At 42.7% G+C, this 14,483-nt stretch overlaps 1 protein-coding gene and 1 long non-coding RNA gene across 3 annotated transcripts; one reads left to right on the top strand and one right to left on the bottom strand.

Annotated features, from left to right (window-relative positions):
• Positions 1 to 3,407: 3,407 nt before the first annotated feature.
• nkx2.4a (NK2 homeobox 4a) lies at positions 3,408 to 5,786 on the bottom strand. Of its 2 annotated transcripts, none has more exons than XM_029833032.1 (2): positions 5,276 to 5,786; positions 3,408 to 4,771 (listed from the first exon to the last, which is right to left on the bottom strand). In XM_029833032.1, the coding sequence occupies exons 1-2, from the start codon at positions 5,643 to 5,645 to the stop codon at positions 4,074 to 4,076; spliced, it is 1,068 nt and encodes a 355-aa protein (XP_029688892.1). In that variant the 5' UTR covers positions 5,646 to 5,786; the 3' UTR covers positions 3,408 to 4,073. The 2 variants fall into 2 exon arrangements, with proteins under 2 accessions (XP_029688892.1, XP_003962467.1); XM_003962418.2 differs by having other exon boundaries at positions 3,408 to 4,744; positions 5,276 to 5,785.
• Positions 5,787 to 6,304: 518 nt separating this feature from the next.
• On the top strand, positions 6,305 to 13,007 carry LOC115248915 (uncharacterized). Its single transcript, XR_003887644.1, has 4 exons — positions 6,305 to 6,683; positions 7,049 to 7,689; positions 8,263 to 8,421; positions 12,101 to 13,007. It is a non-coding gene; the product is annotated as an uncharacterized lncRNA (long non-coding RNA).
• Positions 13,008 to 14,483: the final 1,476 nt, after the last annotated feature.

Genomic DNA, 14,483 nt, shown 5'->3' with positions numbered 1-14,483 from the left:
TTCATAGATGATCTGAAAATAGGAATATACGTTTGTGGGCGTGATGCGTTTAGTGCCGCTGCCTCTTGAAAATCAGCCTCCCAGTAAACAGCACCTCAGGGGCTCCCCGGCCGTAATGGATATCCCAGTTGGCTAAACTAATTTTCTTAAAGAAGAGTTTGTGGGACTTAATGAGGCATAACTAATGGAGGTCCCACAATCACCAGTGCCATGCTGGAAGCACCGTGGCAGGACAGAGCAGCCATTGATTCTTGCTTCAAACCTCTTGAGTTCCTAATCAGCTTCTTTAGTTGTGCGTTTCAGGCCTGGCAAACCTATTGTGGGCCTGTGTCACTGGAGGTCAGTAGTTATTAGTGGCAACTGAAAACAGTTTCTCCAACTACTCATGAGCGAATTGAATAACATGCATTGGAGGCACTTGGAGGGGGGATTACTGGCAGTGCAGCGAGTCCGGCCAGAGCAGGAGAGAATGTGACATGGTTTTCTAATAAGGGATGCTTCCCACCCCCAGGCAGCACACTCACACCCTCCTACAGACTCCTAACCTGCTCCTCCATCCTTTCATCCTCCCCCCTTATGCAGACATTTGTGAATAGTCTTCAAAAGGCCCCACAATGCCTCATATTTTGAAAATGGTATTCATCGTAAGCAATAGAATTTGTGTGTGCGTGTGCATGTGTGTGTGTGTGTGCGCGCGCGCACAGGCACACACTCCATGTTATCCAAAAAATGAAAGGCAATGCTAAAAACCTGGTTTAGTGTATTTAATTTCATGGAAATCTATTAGAGCCAGCATCCTATGACCTTCTTGAAATAATCATCTGTAGGACGCTTTATATTTGCAGGCTGTTTTTTTTTTGTTTTTTTTGGTTCTTTCCATTTGAAAAAAAAAAATAAAAGACTGGAATTGGGGGACCGTCCGCGCTGCCAGGACTAGCAGCTTAGTGCTGCAGGCTAATTCACTGGGCGGCAAAAGCATCAAGCAGGTTGTGACAGAAAAGAGAACGATGGTTGCTTAATTACACAAGAATACCAGGAAGATACACTCATTAAAATCGAGCTGTGCGCGCCTGAGAACCTGCCGGTCCAATTCACTGACGTGCACGGTGAGATGAAAAGCCCGCCTCACCTCCGCTAATCATTCCAGAGTGGTCAGAGGAGGGGAACGAACCGCTGGACGTATTTTCTCACATAACATATAATAAATACACCAAATGTATTTATTCTGTAATTACTGTTATTGGGGGGCAGGCGCTTTAATTGTGAAAATTTAATAATTCCCATTAATGCTCTTAGCTCTCTATTTTTTTTGTGGTCTAAACACACACGTACACACACACACACACACAAAATCCCAGCATATGAGGGTCATATATTTCTGTGTAAACTATGCAGCCAGTAATGTTAAACCCTTGCCAATTAGCGCTGTCTAGGTTGCTAGGTCACCATGGTCAATTGAGGAACACATCAATAGGACTTGAAAAGGTTTCTCTGTGATCAGACCTTCTGACATATTAGGTAGAATAATGGGGAGGGAGAGAGTTGGGATGGGTTCTAGAGCCTGAAGCAAGGCTTCCTCCTACATTCACATTATGCAGTGCAACCTGCAATTACCTGAGAAGAATAGTCCACAAATTCTTTATATCTGTGGAACAAATTAGCCTCCATCTCATGGTCTGTAGTGACGTGCGCATTCAGAGAGCTGCAAACACACCTTCGTCTGCGCTGGAGATGGCGTTGGTAGTTTCATATAATCTCGTATTTTTTCAATTGCTCGGCGTGTGCGTGAATGTGTGCTATGCACGCATGAATGCGGGCATGTGCGTGTGTGTGTCCTCAATAACAGGCGGTGCATAGATGTTAACAGCAGGCAGTAAAAGCTGCAGGCTCCAAAAGTTTCCAGACAGAAATGATGATATCGCGCCAATTACAGCGGCCAGCCCGTCTCATATATTCTGACAAAGAGAAGCACCCACCAATAAGCGGAGTGAAGCAACAGGCACAATAGCCAGTGATTACCAAGCACAGCCTATTAGTGCACTATAACCACGGCCCTTGAAAAGAGAAAAGAATGGCTTCACCTCCACTTCCATTTCATGTGGCAGACTATCAGAATCTTTGTTGACAGCTCTTTCATACCCTCAATTTAGAGACCCAGCTATAGTGCAAACATCTTGCAGCATCAACGTGTGTATTACGGAACGCACCTCTCCTTTAGGATGCTCTCATCCAACTTCCTTCTGATGGAGTCGCCGTCCTCAGTTCCAGATGTCAGGTGCATATTGGCTCTGCCCGCGTGGAGTGTCGGCAGCAGATGATAGCACATATACATACAGCTGTCAGGTATATGAAGGGGGTGAAAATGGGGGCTCTCCAAGGTCTCCATCGAGACCCACTGATAGCCATCATCATCATCACCATCAGCATGGTTACCACAGGGTGTCATCAGCAAGAGATTGAGAAATAATTTCCAAACATGGTTGAATGACCGGAGGAAATGAAATGTTCGATCCTATTATGAGCCGGTGCTTGTGTAGAAATGGTTTTCAAGGACAGAAGCAAAATAGGGGGGGTGGGGGGCCACGGCGACGCTGATGTTAAGCGATGACCTTTAACAGTAGTTTGCTGAAATAATGAATCTTTGAGGAGACTGATCAGGATAAGTTTTGATCAAGTGTTTTCTGTGTTTGTTTTTTTTTGGTTAACGCAAAACTATGGAGAAGTAGGATATTTTTTTAATTAAATGAGATGCAGCATTAAAAGACGGGTTGGAAAATCACCATTTCTTACTTGCAAAATGCGCTTCCTGTTTTATTTAAAGCCTTAAATAAAGTAAATTTGGTTGCATCACAAATAACAAACTGAAAAGTAAAAATTAAACCTAAGAAGAAACTAAAGAAACTGTGAAATTTATGTGGCAAAAAAGAGTGTTGTATTATTAAAAAAATTCGGTTCAGCACTTTATATAAAACAAATTGTGATTATGAAATGTATAATAACAAAGTTAATATAATAATAGGTTACATAACAACAACAATGATGTTGATGGTGAATAATAATAATAATAATAATAATAATAATAATAATAATAAAAAAGGATAAGGATACCAATCACAAAGCGGTAAACTCTGGGTCATTAAAATTGTAGTTTAAAATAAAGCAAGGGTTGCTACTTCCTTTTAAGCAAACAAACAAACAAACAAACAAACAAACAAACAAACAAACAAACAAAAGCAGGAGTTTTCGGTCTCCGAGTCTTGCAAACGTCCTCCATTAACAGCAGCCCTCTAAAATGTCACCTGAACAATGCTGGCGCTCTCATCGACCTTGCTTTCCAGCTCAATTTGCTCTCAATCGCATCATAATGAAAATGCACTCTAAAAAAATTACGTCTTGGGGAAAGGCTCTCACACTTCAAGTTATTTATTGTTAACGTTCACTTGGTTTGGAAACAAATACAGCAGCCATCACGCATTTATTTTTTCTATTTAACTTACAAAATAATAAAGAAAACATAAGTGGACGCAATAACGATCACAGTTTAACGCTTCCTTGTGTGTTAGCCAAATATACAAGTACCTACTTTATTTTCATAAGTCTAATAGGAATACATTAGTTTACATTATTAATGTGATAAAGTTCCAAATCGCCACCGCAACTGAGAAGTGATGGTTCAGTGGACTTCAGACCTGATCCCACCTCCCCGCCCCGAGTCCGCGCTCAAATGAAGCAGCATCCTCCTTTCTTTCACCGACATATCTACGTCCAAAACACGAGTAACAAAGGGTCCAGAAAGACATAATTGCTCTCAAGGACAGCCCAGCCATTTCTGTTAAGTTCAAAAATAGACTCCCCTCTCAGAGATGTCAAGAAAATGTGCCCTGATCAGCTGGTGCGCCTCAGTGCGTCTTGTCCTCTCCAGCATCGAAGGGCCCCACGTTTTAGCCTTCCGCCTCCATATATATATATATAACTGTATATATATATATATGTGTGTATATACATATACATATATATATATATATGGAGCTCCTCCGCAGGTATTAGAAAAGGTGATAGCACAGTGTGGAGTCCTACCACGTCCTGCCGTACAGAAGGTTTGAGGTGACCATGTTACTGGTGTAATCTACTGCAGACGTGTCTATCTGGGCCATGTTGAGCTGGCTGTGCAGTGAGGGGGGGCTTGGCGACATCTCCTCCAGGTCCAACGCGTTCACCTGCTGTTGGTTTTGATGCTGACTGAGGTTGCCGGTCGGCGACGCGAGCAAAACGCCGTTGCCGTTCTGTTGCTGGCTTTGTTGCTGGCTCTGTTGCACCTGTTGCTGGTTCGACGTGGGCGTGCTGGAGCCGTTCTGGCACGGTTTACCGTCCTTCACCAGAACTGGCACGGCTACGCGCCTCGGGGACTGCGCCTGCTGTTGGCACAGATTACCGTCCTGCTGCTGCTGCTGCTGCTGCTGCAGCTGCTGCGCCGCCTTGTCCTTGGCCTGGCGCTTCATCTTGTACCGGTGATTCTGAAACCAGATCTTCACTTGTGTCGGCGTGAGGTGAATCATGCTGGCCAGGTGCTCCCTCTCGGGCGCCGACAGGTATTTCTGCTGCTTAAACCTTCTCTCCAGCTCGTAGACCTGAGCCTGCGAGAAGAGGACGCGCCGTTTCCTCCTGGGCGCAGCGTGGAGAGCTGGCATGGACTTGGTGGCGTCGGCCATTCCTGTCAGACCCCCCATGCCGGTCATGTTCATACCTGTGGAAGGTCCCATGAATCTAGAAACTTAAAAATATACATACATATACAGTACATGCGTTCAATCAACAGAAGAGGAGAACACTATTTCGCCTGAAGTAGTCTTTAATAATGATTCTCCTTAGTGAGAATGGTTTAAAATTAGGGTTAACATAATTTATTCATTCACTTAATACAGGTTAAATAATAATAATAATAATAATAATAATAATAATAACAATAATAATAATAATAATAATAATAATAATAATAATAATAATAATATAGGAATCTCGTAAAAGTAAAATAGGCCCAGACTTGAAAGAATGATCTCCTTTTCAGTTTGAGCTGAATAATACTGAAATAAATATTACTGAAATAATAATTACATTAGCACTTTAGTACCGAGTCCAACCTTGAATTACATTTTAAAAGCCTCGTATATTTTTCTTTAGCACTCATCACTGAGATGTCAATGCAATTCTAGAATTTACTGAGAAGTACAATAAAATTAAAAAAGAAAGAAACGACGAAAAGGGATTTAAAACTTACTGGTGGAGAATCTTGGGTCTGGATTGGCGCTGTACCATCCTGTTGCTGCTGCACTATTCCGCATGCTTTCCTGGTACGACGGCAGGTCTCCCATGTTGCCAATGCTCCCATTGCAGTATCCCCCCATTGCGCTGTGGGAGAACTGGGAGACGCCGTGCGGCATGTGGTAAGTGGTAGCCACGGTCGCGTTGTGGCCCATCGAGTGCTGCTGCATGCCGGTCTGAGACACCTGAGGCTGTCGGTAGGCTCCCAGTGGAGAGGTTAGGTTCCCTGCGCCGTCCATGCCACTAAACTTCTTGTAGGTCTCCTCGATTGGGCTCAGAATGTCTGTCACTGAAAAAGGCGTTGTGTGCTTTGGGCTCAACGACATGATTCAGAAAGCAGGTAGATTTTTGTGTTTGAGCAGATCAACCGTGTTGTTGTATCGGCTCTCTTCTTGCTGGATGTCTACGTAAGAGAGTGCTTGTAGTGCGCCTGAGATCCTATTGATCGCCTTGGAGAAGGAGGCGAGCCCAGGGCGCTCTTAGCCCGGGTTTATTGGAGCCAGGAGCCAGGTTTACGACAAACACAGGGGGCGGAGCAAAACTCCTAAACCAGCAAACAATAGTCATTGACATTTTCGGGTAATAACTGATGAAAATGTCCTTTGATTTACGTGAACTTATGTGCATACATAAACTGACGCCACATATTTATGATTTTGTCCTTCGTGGCGGCTACACGCAGGTGAGAATATCAGCCATTGTGTCTGCGCATCAGCTGATCTCACAACATAATGTATGACTATTGTGCGTGAGTAGGGAATTCCACTCTTTCCAGAAACTTTGAGAGCACTTTGAACAGACACAAGGGCCACCGAGTATCATCAAAGAGGCACAATGAAGTTGTACGACCGGCTCATTTATACTTCTTAAGCATCATTTTGCCCCATCAGAGAGGAACAAGTCCAAATAAGACCAAAATTACAAAATAAAAGCTGAGCGGCGTCGGCGACGGAGCCGACCTGCGGGCTGATGTTTGTCACCGCAATGACAGGAATGACAAGATCGGGATTTTTATTGTTATGGTTATTTTGGATTTTTTTTTTTTTTGCCAACTTGCGTCTGCGCAAATATGAGCAGGCATTTGCGATTCTGCCCAATTTCTGGACGTCCGCGTTTGCTTTGCCTGGCCGTCATTTCATAGGTTTCTCAGGATGTCTCGTTGGACTTAATGCAATTTGGAGACAATATTGTAATCCTCGAACCCTCGAGTCTGGTCACCCTGCGTTAGAAAGACACTCCGCAGTCTTGACCTGACATTGTAATCTCTGAGCAAACTGACTGGCGCCAGGGGAGGAATCAGAGGAAGGGCTCCACCGCACAGGGGGGTCAAAAGAGAAAAGAGCTGCTACAAAATGGAATAATGAGTTAAGTAATTAATATAAATTCCCATGATTGCGTAATGCGAGCTCCTTATAGATTTATAAATCAGGGTATAACCTGAGGTGGGTGACTAATAGAATTGATTTCTTCTTTAATTAAGGGAAAGCGGCATCAGTAGGCGGGATGTTTTATGTTATTTTTCGAAACGTCAAGAGAGTTGTTGTCATCATTTACGAGGGAAAATGGCAGAACCGGGCAGCAAAAAGCTGCAAATAATACTAGTGTCAGCAAGTGCGCGTCCGCGCTCATTAAGAAATTAAGATGTGAGACGATCAGCCGTCAATTCCCGCGAAATATCAACAAACACAGATCTGCGTTTCGGTTGTAATGAATCATTGTTCTCATGCAGATTTCCCCTGGCCGAATTTTTTTGTGCTTTATCCCATGCACCCACTCACTCATCCCCAAGAAGTCTGGAGTCCGGAGCGGATTTAAAGTGAAGTGGATGGACTTTATTGTCGCCGAGCAAAACAAAAGAATGCGTGCGTATTCCAAAGCCAGCTGGAGATGTCAGAAAGACATCGAAGTGGGGCAACAAATCGCCCTTTCAAACTCCACATCTGAGGGTGTAACAGGTGGAAGGAAAGGGGTCCACCTTTAAAAACAATCAAATTGTCAGAAAAGTTGCGGCGAAAACGTACGTCGAATATTTCCAGTGTTCGCTGCGCCTGTTTGGCGGCTGCATTGGTGTCTTTAGGGGGACAAGAAAGGTAGGCCTCGGCCCAGACTTCTAACATTATGTAAATGAGACAAACCTCTCAACCTTGTGGATTACTGAGTCAGAGAGCAGGACCCTGGACCACAGACCCTCCACATTAGGATCCCATAAAAATCTGGAGCTGGTTAGCTGCATGCACCTCTTATGGGTGCCTATAGTCCACATTAATGCCGGTGTCAGATTAATTCTATTTTAGGTTCAGTAGATGCGAGGCGCTCAAGGCTGTGGGAACCGGAGAAGCACCAAGGAGCCGTGAGGAGGGCCCACAAAAGGTCGGTGCAAAAAATATTGATGTTCGATTAGGATGCCGCAGCTTTGGCTAAAGTATGTTTTTGGGGCTTCTCGTGTGGTTTTCGGAGTAGCTGTTTATTTCATAATTGATGTGCAACGTGCGCTGAAGCGAAGCTGAAATCAAACAATTCCGATTAATGTCGAGTCCTTTCTTTGTGAAAGGGCTGCATGCAAAGAAAGCCCAGCTCTATATGTTTAACTCCCAATTATTGCCCTGAGATAGGGAAAACAAGTAAATACAACTGTCCATTCTAGTTGATAAATTAATTTGGCTAATATAAAACAAGCTTTTACATATCACATCTTTCCTCTGGATCAGATCGAGCACGATTGAAACTCGCTGCTAAGATTGTCTGAGTTAGTGGAGAATAATCATGAGCCATTTTACTGTGGCCACAACGAAGCCTTCGATCAGGTCTCGTCACCAGTTTTTGCAGTGCGTAAAAGCTAAATTAGATAAATGACCTGTCAGTTCCCAGTACCAGTGAAATAACCCTTTTATGTCCTTTTTCATATCAAACGCATGTCTTTTTATGCCCCCCACCCTCCCCCAGCAGGCAGACAGACCGGAACACGCAATTGTTGACAGGCTTGTTTCACCATCTCGACCTTGCTAAAGATGCTGAGACCGCTATAGTGTTGAGGTCCTGACATGGACATGAAGCTCCAGCATGGACCCTGGCATCGATTTAGACTCGCGGACCAATTAATCCGTAAGTTTGAATGTGAGTGGTCCAATTTTTAAAGACGAACGATCATATTTTCAACTGGATAGAGATATCTGAAAGTGAAATGGTCCAGCTTTAATGTGCGTAATTTACGCACGGCTACAGAGGACGCGTTTCATTCGTCTTGCTCATCAATAGGGGAAGAATCAGGTTGAACTGACATTTTAAGTCTATAAATTTGTTTAGATTGTATTAATTGGACAGATTTAGGCGCGTCTTTTGGAATGATCGGCGTGATTTTGCGAGAAAAGGGCAGAACCTTTATTGTCTCAATGGAATAAGAACTCACGCAAATGCAAGACACGTCTCAAAAACTAAAATAAAATCCAATTTCGGTTGACATGACATGGCATGTTACATTTGTGCTGCTATATTTAATATCTAATGATTAAAAGGGCGCTTTAAATAATTTGCTCCATTCAATGAAATTTAATCATCGGCTAAAATTATTTAGTTGATACGTACGTTTTTTACGATTATGAAGAAAAAAGACAACCTTTTCAGTCTGTGCGAACATTTAGTCAGAAAGATTTTTGTTTTCATGCGTATTTACGCACGAAATGTGCCCAAATACCAGGGCGACTTCGTTCTCTCCTTGGCCTCAAATTGGGCTTTATCAGATCTGTGCAGCTGTACAGACGACGGGCCCACCGGACGAAACGCAGCGCACATTTGTGCAGAAAAGTCCACACCTGCTGTCAGTGTAGTGCCATTTAGATCAAATACTTTTTCTCCTCTTAAATCTCCGAGCAGCGGGAGAGTAAAAGGCGGGCAGGTGCATATCTTTCAGTTGCGCTACTTGAAGCGGTGCGGTTCCTCAGCTAAGTAGGTTAAAGGTCCTCCCAAGTGGAGAAAGTTTGTCACGGGCCTCTTGAAGACCGTATTCTCCTGCAGGAGTTTGCATTCATTCATAATTAATGTGGCTTGATGGAAGAAATGATGCTAATTGGGCGCCAACCCGCCTCCCCCCCTAAAAAAAAAAAAGAATATGGAGATTTACCGAATGCTGAAGAAAATATGGGGAAGCAAACGTAAAAGGCACATTTTAGATATATAATCCACAGTTGGAATGTATTTTTAAAACCTGAGAATTGAATGTGTTTGTTATTCTTCAGGTTCCATCCAACACTTGTATATGGTGCTGACCTTTAGTTCCCACTTCATGGTTATTTCAATGTCGAGCTCACTGAAGGAAACGTCGTCTTTGGGTTTAGCAATTCAAAAGCTTAAGATATTCTGGAAAAACACTGTTACTAGCAACTCGCCATTTCAGTGTTGTGAAGTATCTCCCTCCTGAGGGGCACTTTAGATCATTTACCAGTTTGTAGCAATTTGCACCACACACTGATATAATAGAGCACCTTTCCCTCAAGAAAAAAAAAAGTTTACATTATCAGACAAAAATGCTTCGTCAAAATTCTCTTTAGTACATTTTAAAAAAAAAATCATTCCCCATCCCCCTTTATGTTGTCTCATTTCAGCACAAATCAGCACAAATAAATAAAGCAGCCGTTCAACTACACGTAAAATTCAAAGGGGGGGTGAAAAATAAAGAAATCATTATTTTAGATTCGGTTTAAAGTGATTTGCTCTGGGCTCCGTCATCACAGCATCCTTCTTGGGACAATCAGGAGCAGCACAGCATCAGATGATGAAGGTTCCTTTGTGGAAATAATGGCGGCAGCAGCGAGGGCGCGTAAACAAAGCTGTTGGAGCGTCGTTGTTACTCAGTACTCGGTTACTCATATGCTAAATCCCCTCTCTGCGCGCTCTTTCCTGGGTCGGAACCGGCCTTGCTGCTGTCACATGGAACCTGGCCATGGCCTAAAGTGTTTTTATCTTTCACTTTGGCGGCAGAAAGCATGTTTGCTTGTGTGTAACTGCTGTTTTTGAGAAATTCCACACTTTATTAACACATGGTTTATGCACAGGTTCTGTTCCATTTGATGTCAGAGTGTTAGTTGTACTTTAAGGCCAAAATAGCATTTGCACAAAGAATTAGTGCCGCGTCTGTCTGGTTTATTTAGCGTTTTTAATCACACAGTAAACATGAGCGCTTCTTTTTCTGTGTGATTTTTATTTTTTCATCATGAGGGAATAAAAATGTCCAGTAGAAAATGTGATGCTAGTCTGTAGGTGTTTCACGCCCGCATGTGTTAGGAGAAGAAATAAAAAAATCCAAAACAATCAAATGTGGTTTTACATCGAATATTCATGCAGATTTTCAGCTGCAATCTGTATGAAGTATTTCCTGATGTCCTTTTAGAGGCAGAATTCATTTATTCCACCTGTTTTTGCATTAACAGAAGCATCTTCTAATCAAAAGTTGCCCAGTATGTTGAGTGCTGCGCCCAGACGGAAACTTTTCAAAGCGCTCCACAATTCAACAATGGAAATGTTGCATATAAATGTAGCATTCTGGTCTGTTTATTCCCACTTTGGGACGCTTTTAGCCAGTAGGCCACAGCCAGGCATCTATTATTTAGATGAATTCACACAAACACATCAGAAAACTACTTTAGATTTTGACTGTGTTGATCTGACAGCTACAAACGCCATTCCACACTTCAGAAAATTGAATGAAAACCCACGTTCTAGTTTCTTTTTTAGAGGTAAAAAGAAGATTTTTGTCATTTTGACTTGGTCAGTTCTGCCCTGAAAGCATCTAAAAATGAAACAGAAACAGATCAAATAACGCAGAACACACAGAAACTGATGATCATCAAACACCTTTACACACATGCAGAAGCTGTTTTACACTCATCTTCCTGTCCACTGGATTCCTTCTACGCCCAAGTTTGCTGGTTTCAGATCGGATCCCTCGCAGAGACGATCTCGGCCTTTTGGCTTTGCTTTTTCACTGTTAATAAAAGCAACGTTGCGTCTGACAGGGATGGTGAAGCTGTGTCGACGGAGCACCTGCCAAACTGCACCAAGCTGATGTAAAAAAGTGGTTTATTTAGGGTGAAATTGAGCTGACACGTGATTAAAATGGACTATTAATGTGGCCCATTCAAAAGATTATAGAATAGTGAAATAATCCAAACATGGCGCGTGTGTTTAAATCCTCTATGGACCCCCCCACCAACATTGATTGGTCTTTTTCTTATGAAGCCTCATTTAAAGGAGTCAGGAGATCATGTTTGATGGTTCCAGAGCAGCTGGAGAACTTCCCCCTCTGATGCAACCACTCAGTACCTGCTGTGAGAGGTAGACGTGTTGCATCTGTCATCTTCACCCTTTAAAACACAAATTAACTTTTCCCCAAATTTCCATAGCATCATTTTTCCATTACAGAGGAAAATAACCAGAGAAGTTGGCCTATATACGAAAACTGCTGGATTGGTTAAGCCTTCAACAGTTTTTTTTGTAATTGAAAATGCTAATATATCCATGTATTTGACCATGTTTTGGTCAGTATGACTAATTAATTTCTCATAAAGCACACATGGGCCGTGTATTTTATTTTTAGACGTGCGCTGAATGCTGCTGCCTCCTATAAATGTGAATGCCGCTGTGATTGCCGCCTTTGTCTCAGCGTGTGCTGCTACTCTGCCTGACTGTGCTGCTGTGCGCTGACAAGTGTCCTGAGGCTAATGGCTCTCTCATTTGTTGTTTTCCTTTTTTTTTTCTTTCTAAAATCTTGTCCTTTTCTTCCTCCCAGGAAGGATGTCATCTCTCGGCGCTCCAAGGACGCTTGAGGTCATCTTTTCTACCTGATCATTACGCTACCTGCTCCACAGAGCTGCCCTCTCACTGCTCCGCCACTTGAAATGCTTGGCTGGCCTCTTCTCTGAAACCATCATGAAATTGTGTGCTAACACGCCACCCAGCGCTCCACCTTCCTCCATCCTCCAGCCATGTGTGCAGGAGCCGGAGAGAAGATTCCGGCACCGCTGCTCAGCCAACAGGAAAACAAACAGAGGATCCTCCATCAGGCCACATCTCCGTCCCACAGAGTTTATTATTATTTATTAAAGTTCTGTTACATGTTGGTCCACGTGCTACAGCATCGCCGCAGTTAATATCCCAGCGGAATTTTGACTCCACAACGTCAGATTACTGTTTTTATTAAATGTACTTGGGACACTTTTAAAGGTGATCCCCCGTTGCAGCGATAGACCACTCTCATTTAAGAACTTTAGCATTATATGGAATCATTTAAACCAAAATATTGATAATAATCATTCCCTGTGTTGTAATCGGTGTAGATTACAAAGGTTCCTTTAACACAATGAACTCGGATGACACTTTCTCTCATGCTGCTCAAAGCGGAAAATCTTACTATCCGATGAGATAATCCAATGTTTTCTTTACCCCACAGACATAAAGATGATGTTTACAATAAAGAAGCAAAATGCTGATCGTGACTATTGTTAATAAATTAATAAAAAATACTGTTGTGGAACACTCAAGGCCATGAGCCACTATTAAATGCTCAATAAACAGACGTCTCCCTGCTTCTTTGAGACAAATATTTAAATCTCAGTGTTTATTATTATAATACAACCTTTATATTTCTTTATTGTCCAACACTGTATCGTTTTAACCCATTAAACTTCCTGAACCAGCTTCCTCCGTCTGTGGCGTTTAAACGTCCACGTTAGGAACATTTAGACGGCCGATGTCCTTCCTGCGTGTTCAGAGCCTCATCAGGAGATCTGAGCCGCTCGTGCACGCTCCTCTTCCATTACGGTAATATGGGCTGGCGTGTGCACGTGGGCAAAGCAAATGGCAGATGTTTGTTAGGAAGCATATGAGCACAAACTAGAACAAACATTTTTATTTTAGAAAAAAGGGGAAAACTTACATGACAAAATAAAGCTAAACATACAAACACCGAGAGTATTGAAACAATGACTATTGAATGAATGAATTACACCTGCAACTTATGCGCTGTAGGGCATGCATGGAGGCGTGCACGTTTGATGTTTACACACAAATAAACAAATAAACAAGTAGTGCTGATCAAAATGCCTACTTGATTAGAAATATGCCTAAAATAAGACAGGATAAGCTTAAAATGGATGGATGGATGGATGGATGGATGGATGGATGGATGGATGGATGGATGGATAGATAGATAGATAGATAGATAGATAGATAGATAGATAGATAGATAGATAGATAGATAGATAGATAGATAGATAGATAGATAGATAGATAGATAGATAGATAGATAGATAGATAGATAGATAGATAGATAGATAGATAATTGTAAATATAAACTTTACATATCAGTGTAAACATCCCACACTGCTAAAGGACAGTGGAATCGTGGGAAAAGGACACTCCATTAGCTCTGTAGCCTAAGAAGGGTCCTTTTTCACGAAGCTACTCACCTGTATTTCAAAGCTGGGCCTCGGCGGTGGGAACCGTGGCGACACTTTAGGCGTTTTTCTTTCCCCCTTGCCGTGAAGTTAACTTTGGAGAGTCTTTAAGATCCTCCACAGGCTACAATTACACATGAACACGCATGACAGGCACAAGTCGCCGCTCATCTTTTGGAGCCTCTTTACACAGCAAGCTAATTAAGCGACTTAAATTGGTGAAACGCGCCGCCGCCGCCGCATTGTTGCTCTCTTGATCAGCACGCTGATTGAAGCATGTCTGAAACAGATGACGGCTCGCTGTTATTGAGCTCAGCGGCCTGGATCCGGAGGCCGTGCCGGCACCTCAAGCACTTCACCTGCACCTTCTAAGGAAGGGGAGACAATCCATTAACATCGGCATAAACACTCATCCATCCGGGGGAGCCTGGTGTGGTGGCCCACCTGACTGTGGCTTTTACACGAGGAAACTCAAGTTCTGAGAGGAAAGGTGGAGAAAGAGGAAGGAAACCACACACTTTTAGCTTTACACATTTATTGTACCTATATAAAAAAGGAAATGAACATTCAACCATTAAAAGTTTTAATGGGAAAGTAAGAATCGACGCTGCGTTACAGGTTTTGCATAAGTACACTGAATAATTAAAAAAAAAAAAGAAAATGAATTATGGCGCGAAAAAGACCATTAGCGACTTATTCATTTTACATTGAAAACGC

The sequence above is a fragment of the Takifugu rubripes genome, chromosome 2 (genome assembly GCF_901000725.2).
Source record: "Takifugu rubripes chromosome 2, fTakRub1.2, whole genome shotgun sequence".
NCBI classification, from domain to species: domain Eukaryota; kingdom Metazoa; phylum Chordata; class Actinopteri; order Tetraodontiformes; family Tetraodontidae; genus Takifugu; species Takifugu rubripes.
The sequence above is the reverse complement of the archived record's forward strand: the minus strand, read 5'-3'. Positions and strand labels throughout refer to the sequence as shown.

Coding starts and splice junctions, on each gene's coding strand:
- nkx2.4a (XM_029833032.1), bottom strand. CDS start 5,645: ATGTCGTTGAGCCCAAAGCACACAACGCCTTTTTCAGTGACAGACATT. Junction 4,772..5,275: donor AGACCCAAGATTCTCCACCA/GTAAGTTTTAAA, acceptor TATATTTTTAAG/TTTCTAGATTCATGGGACCT.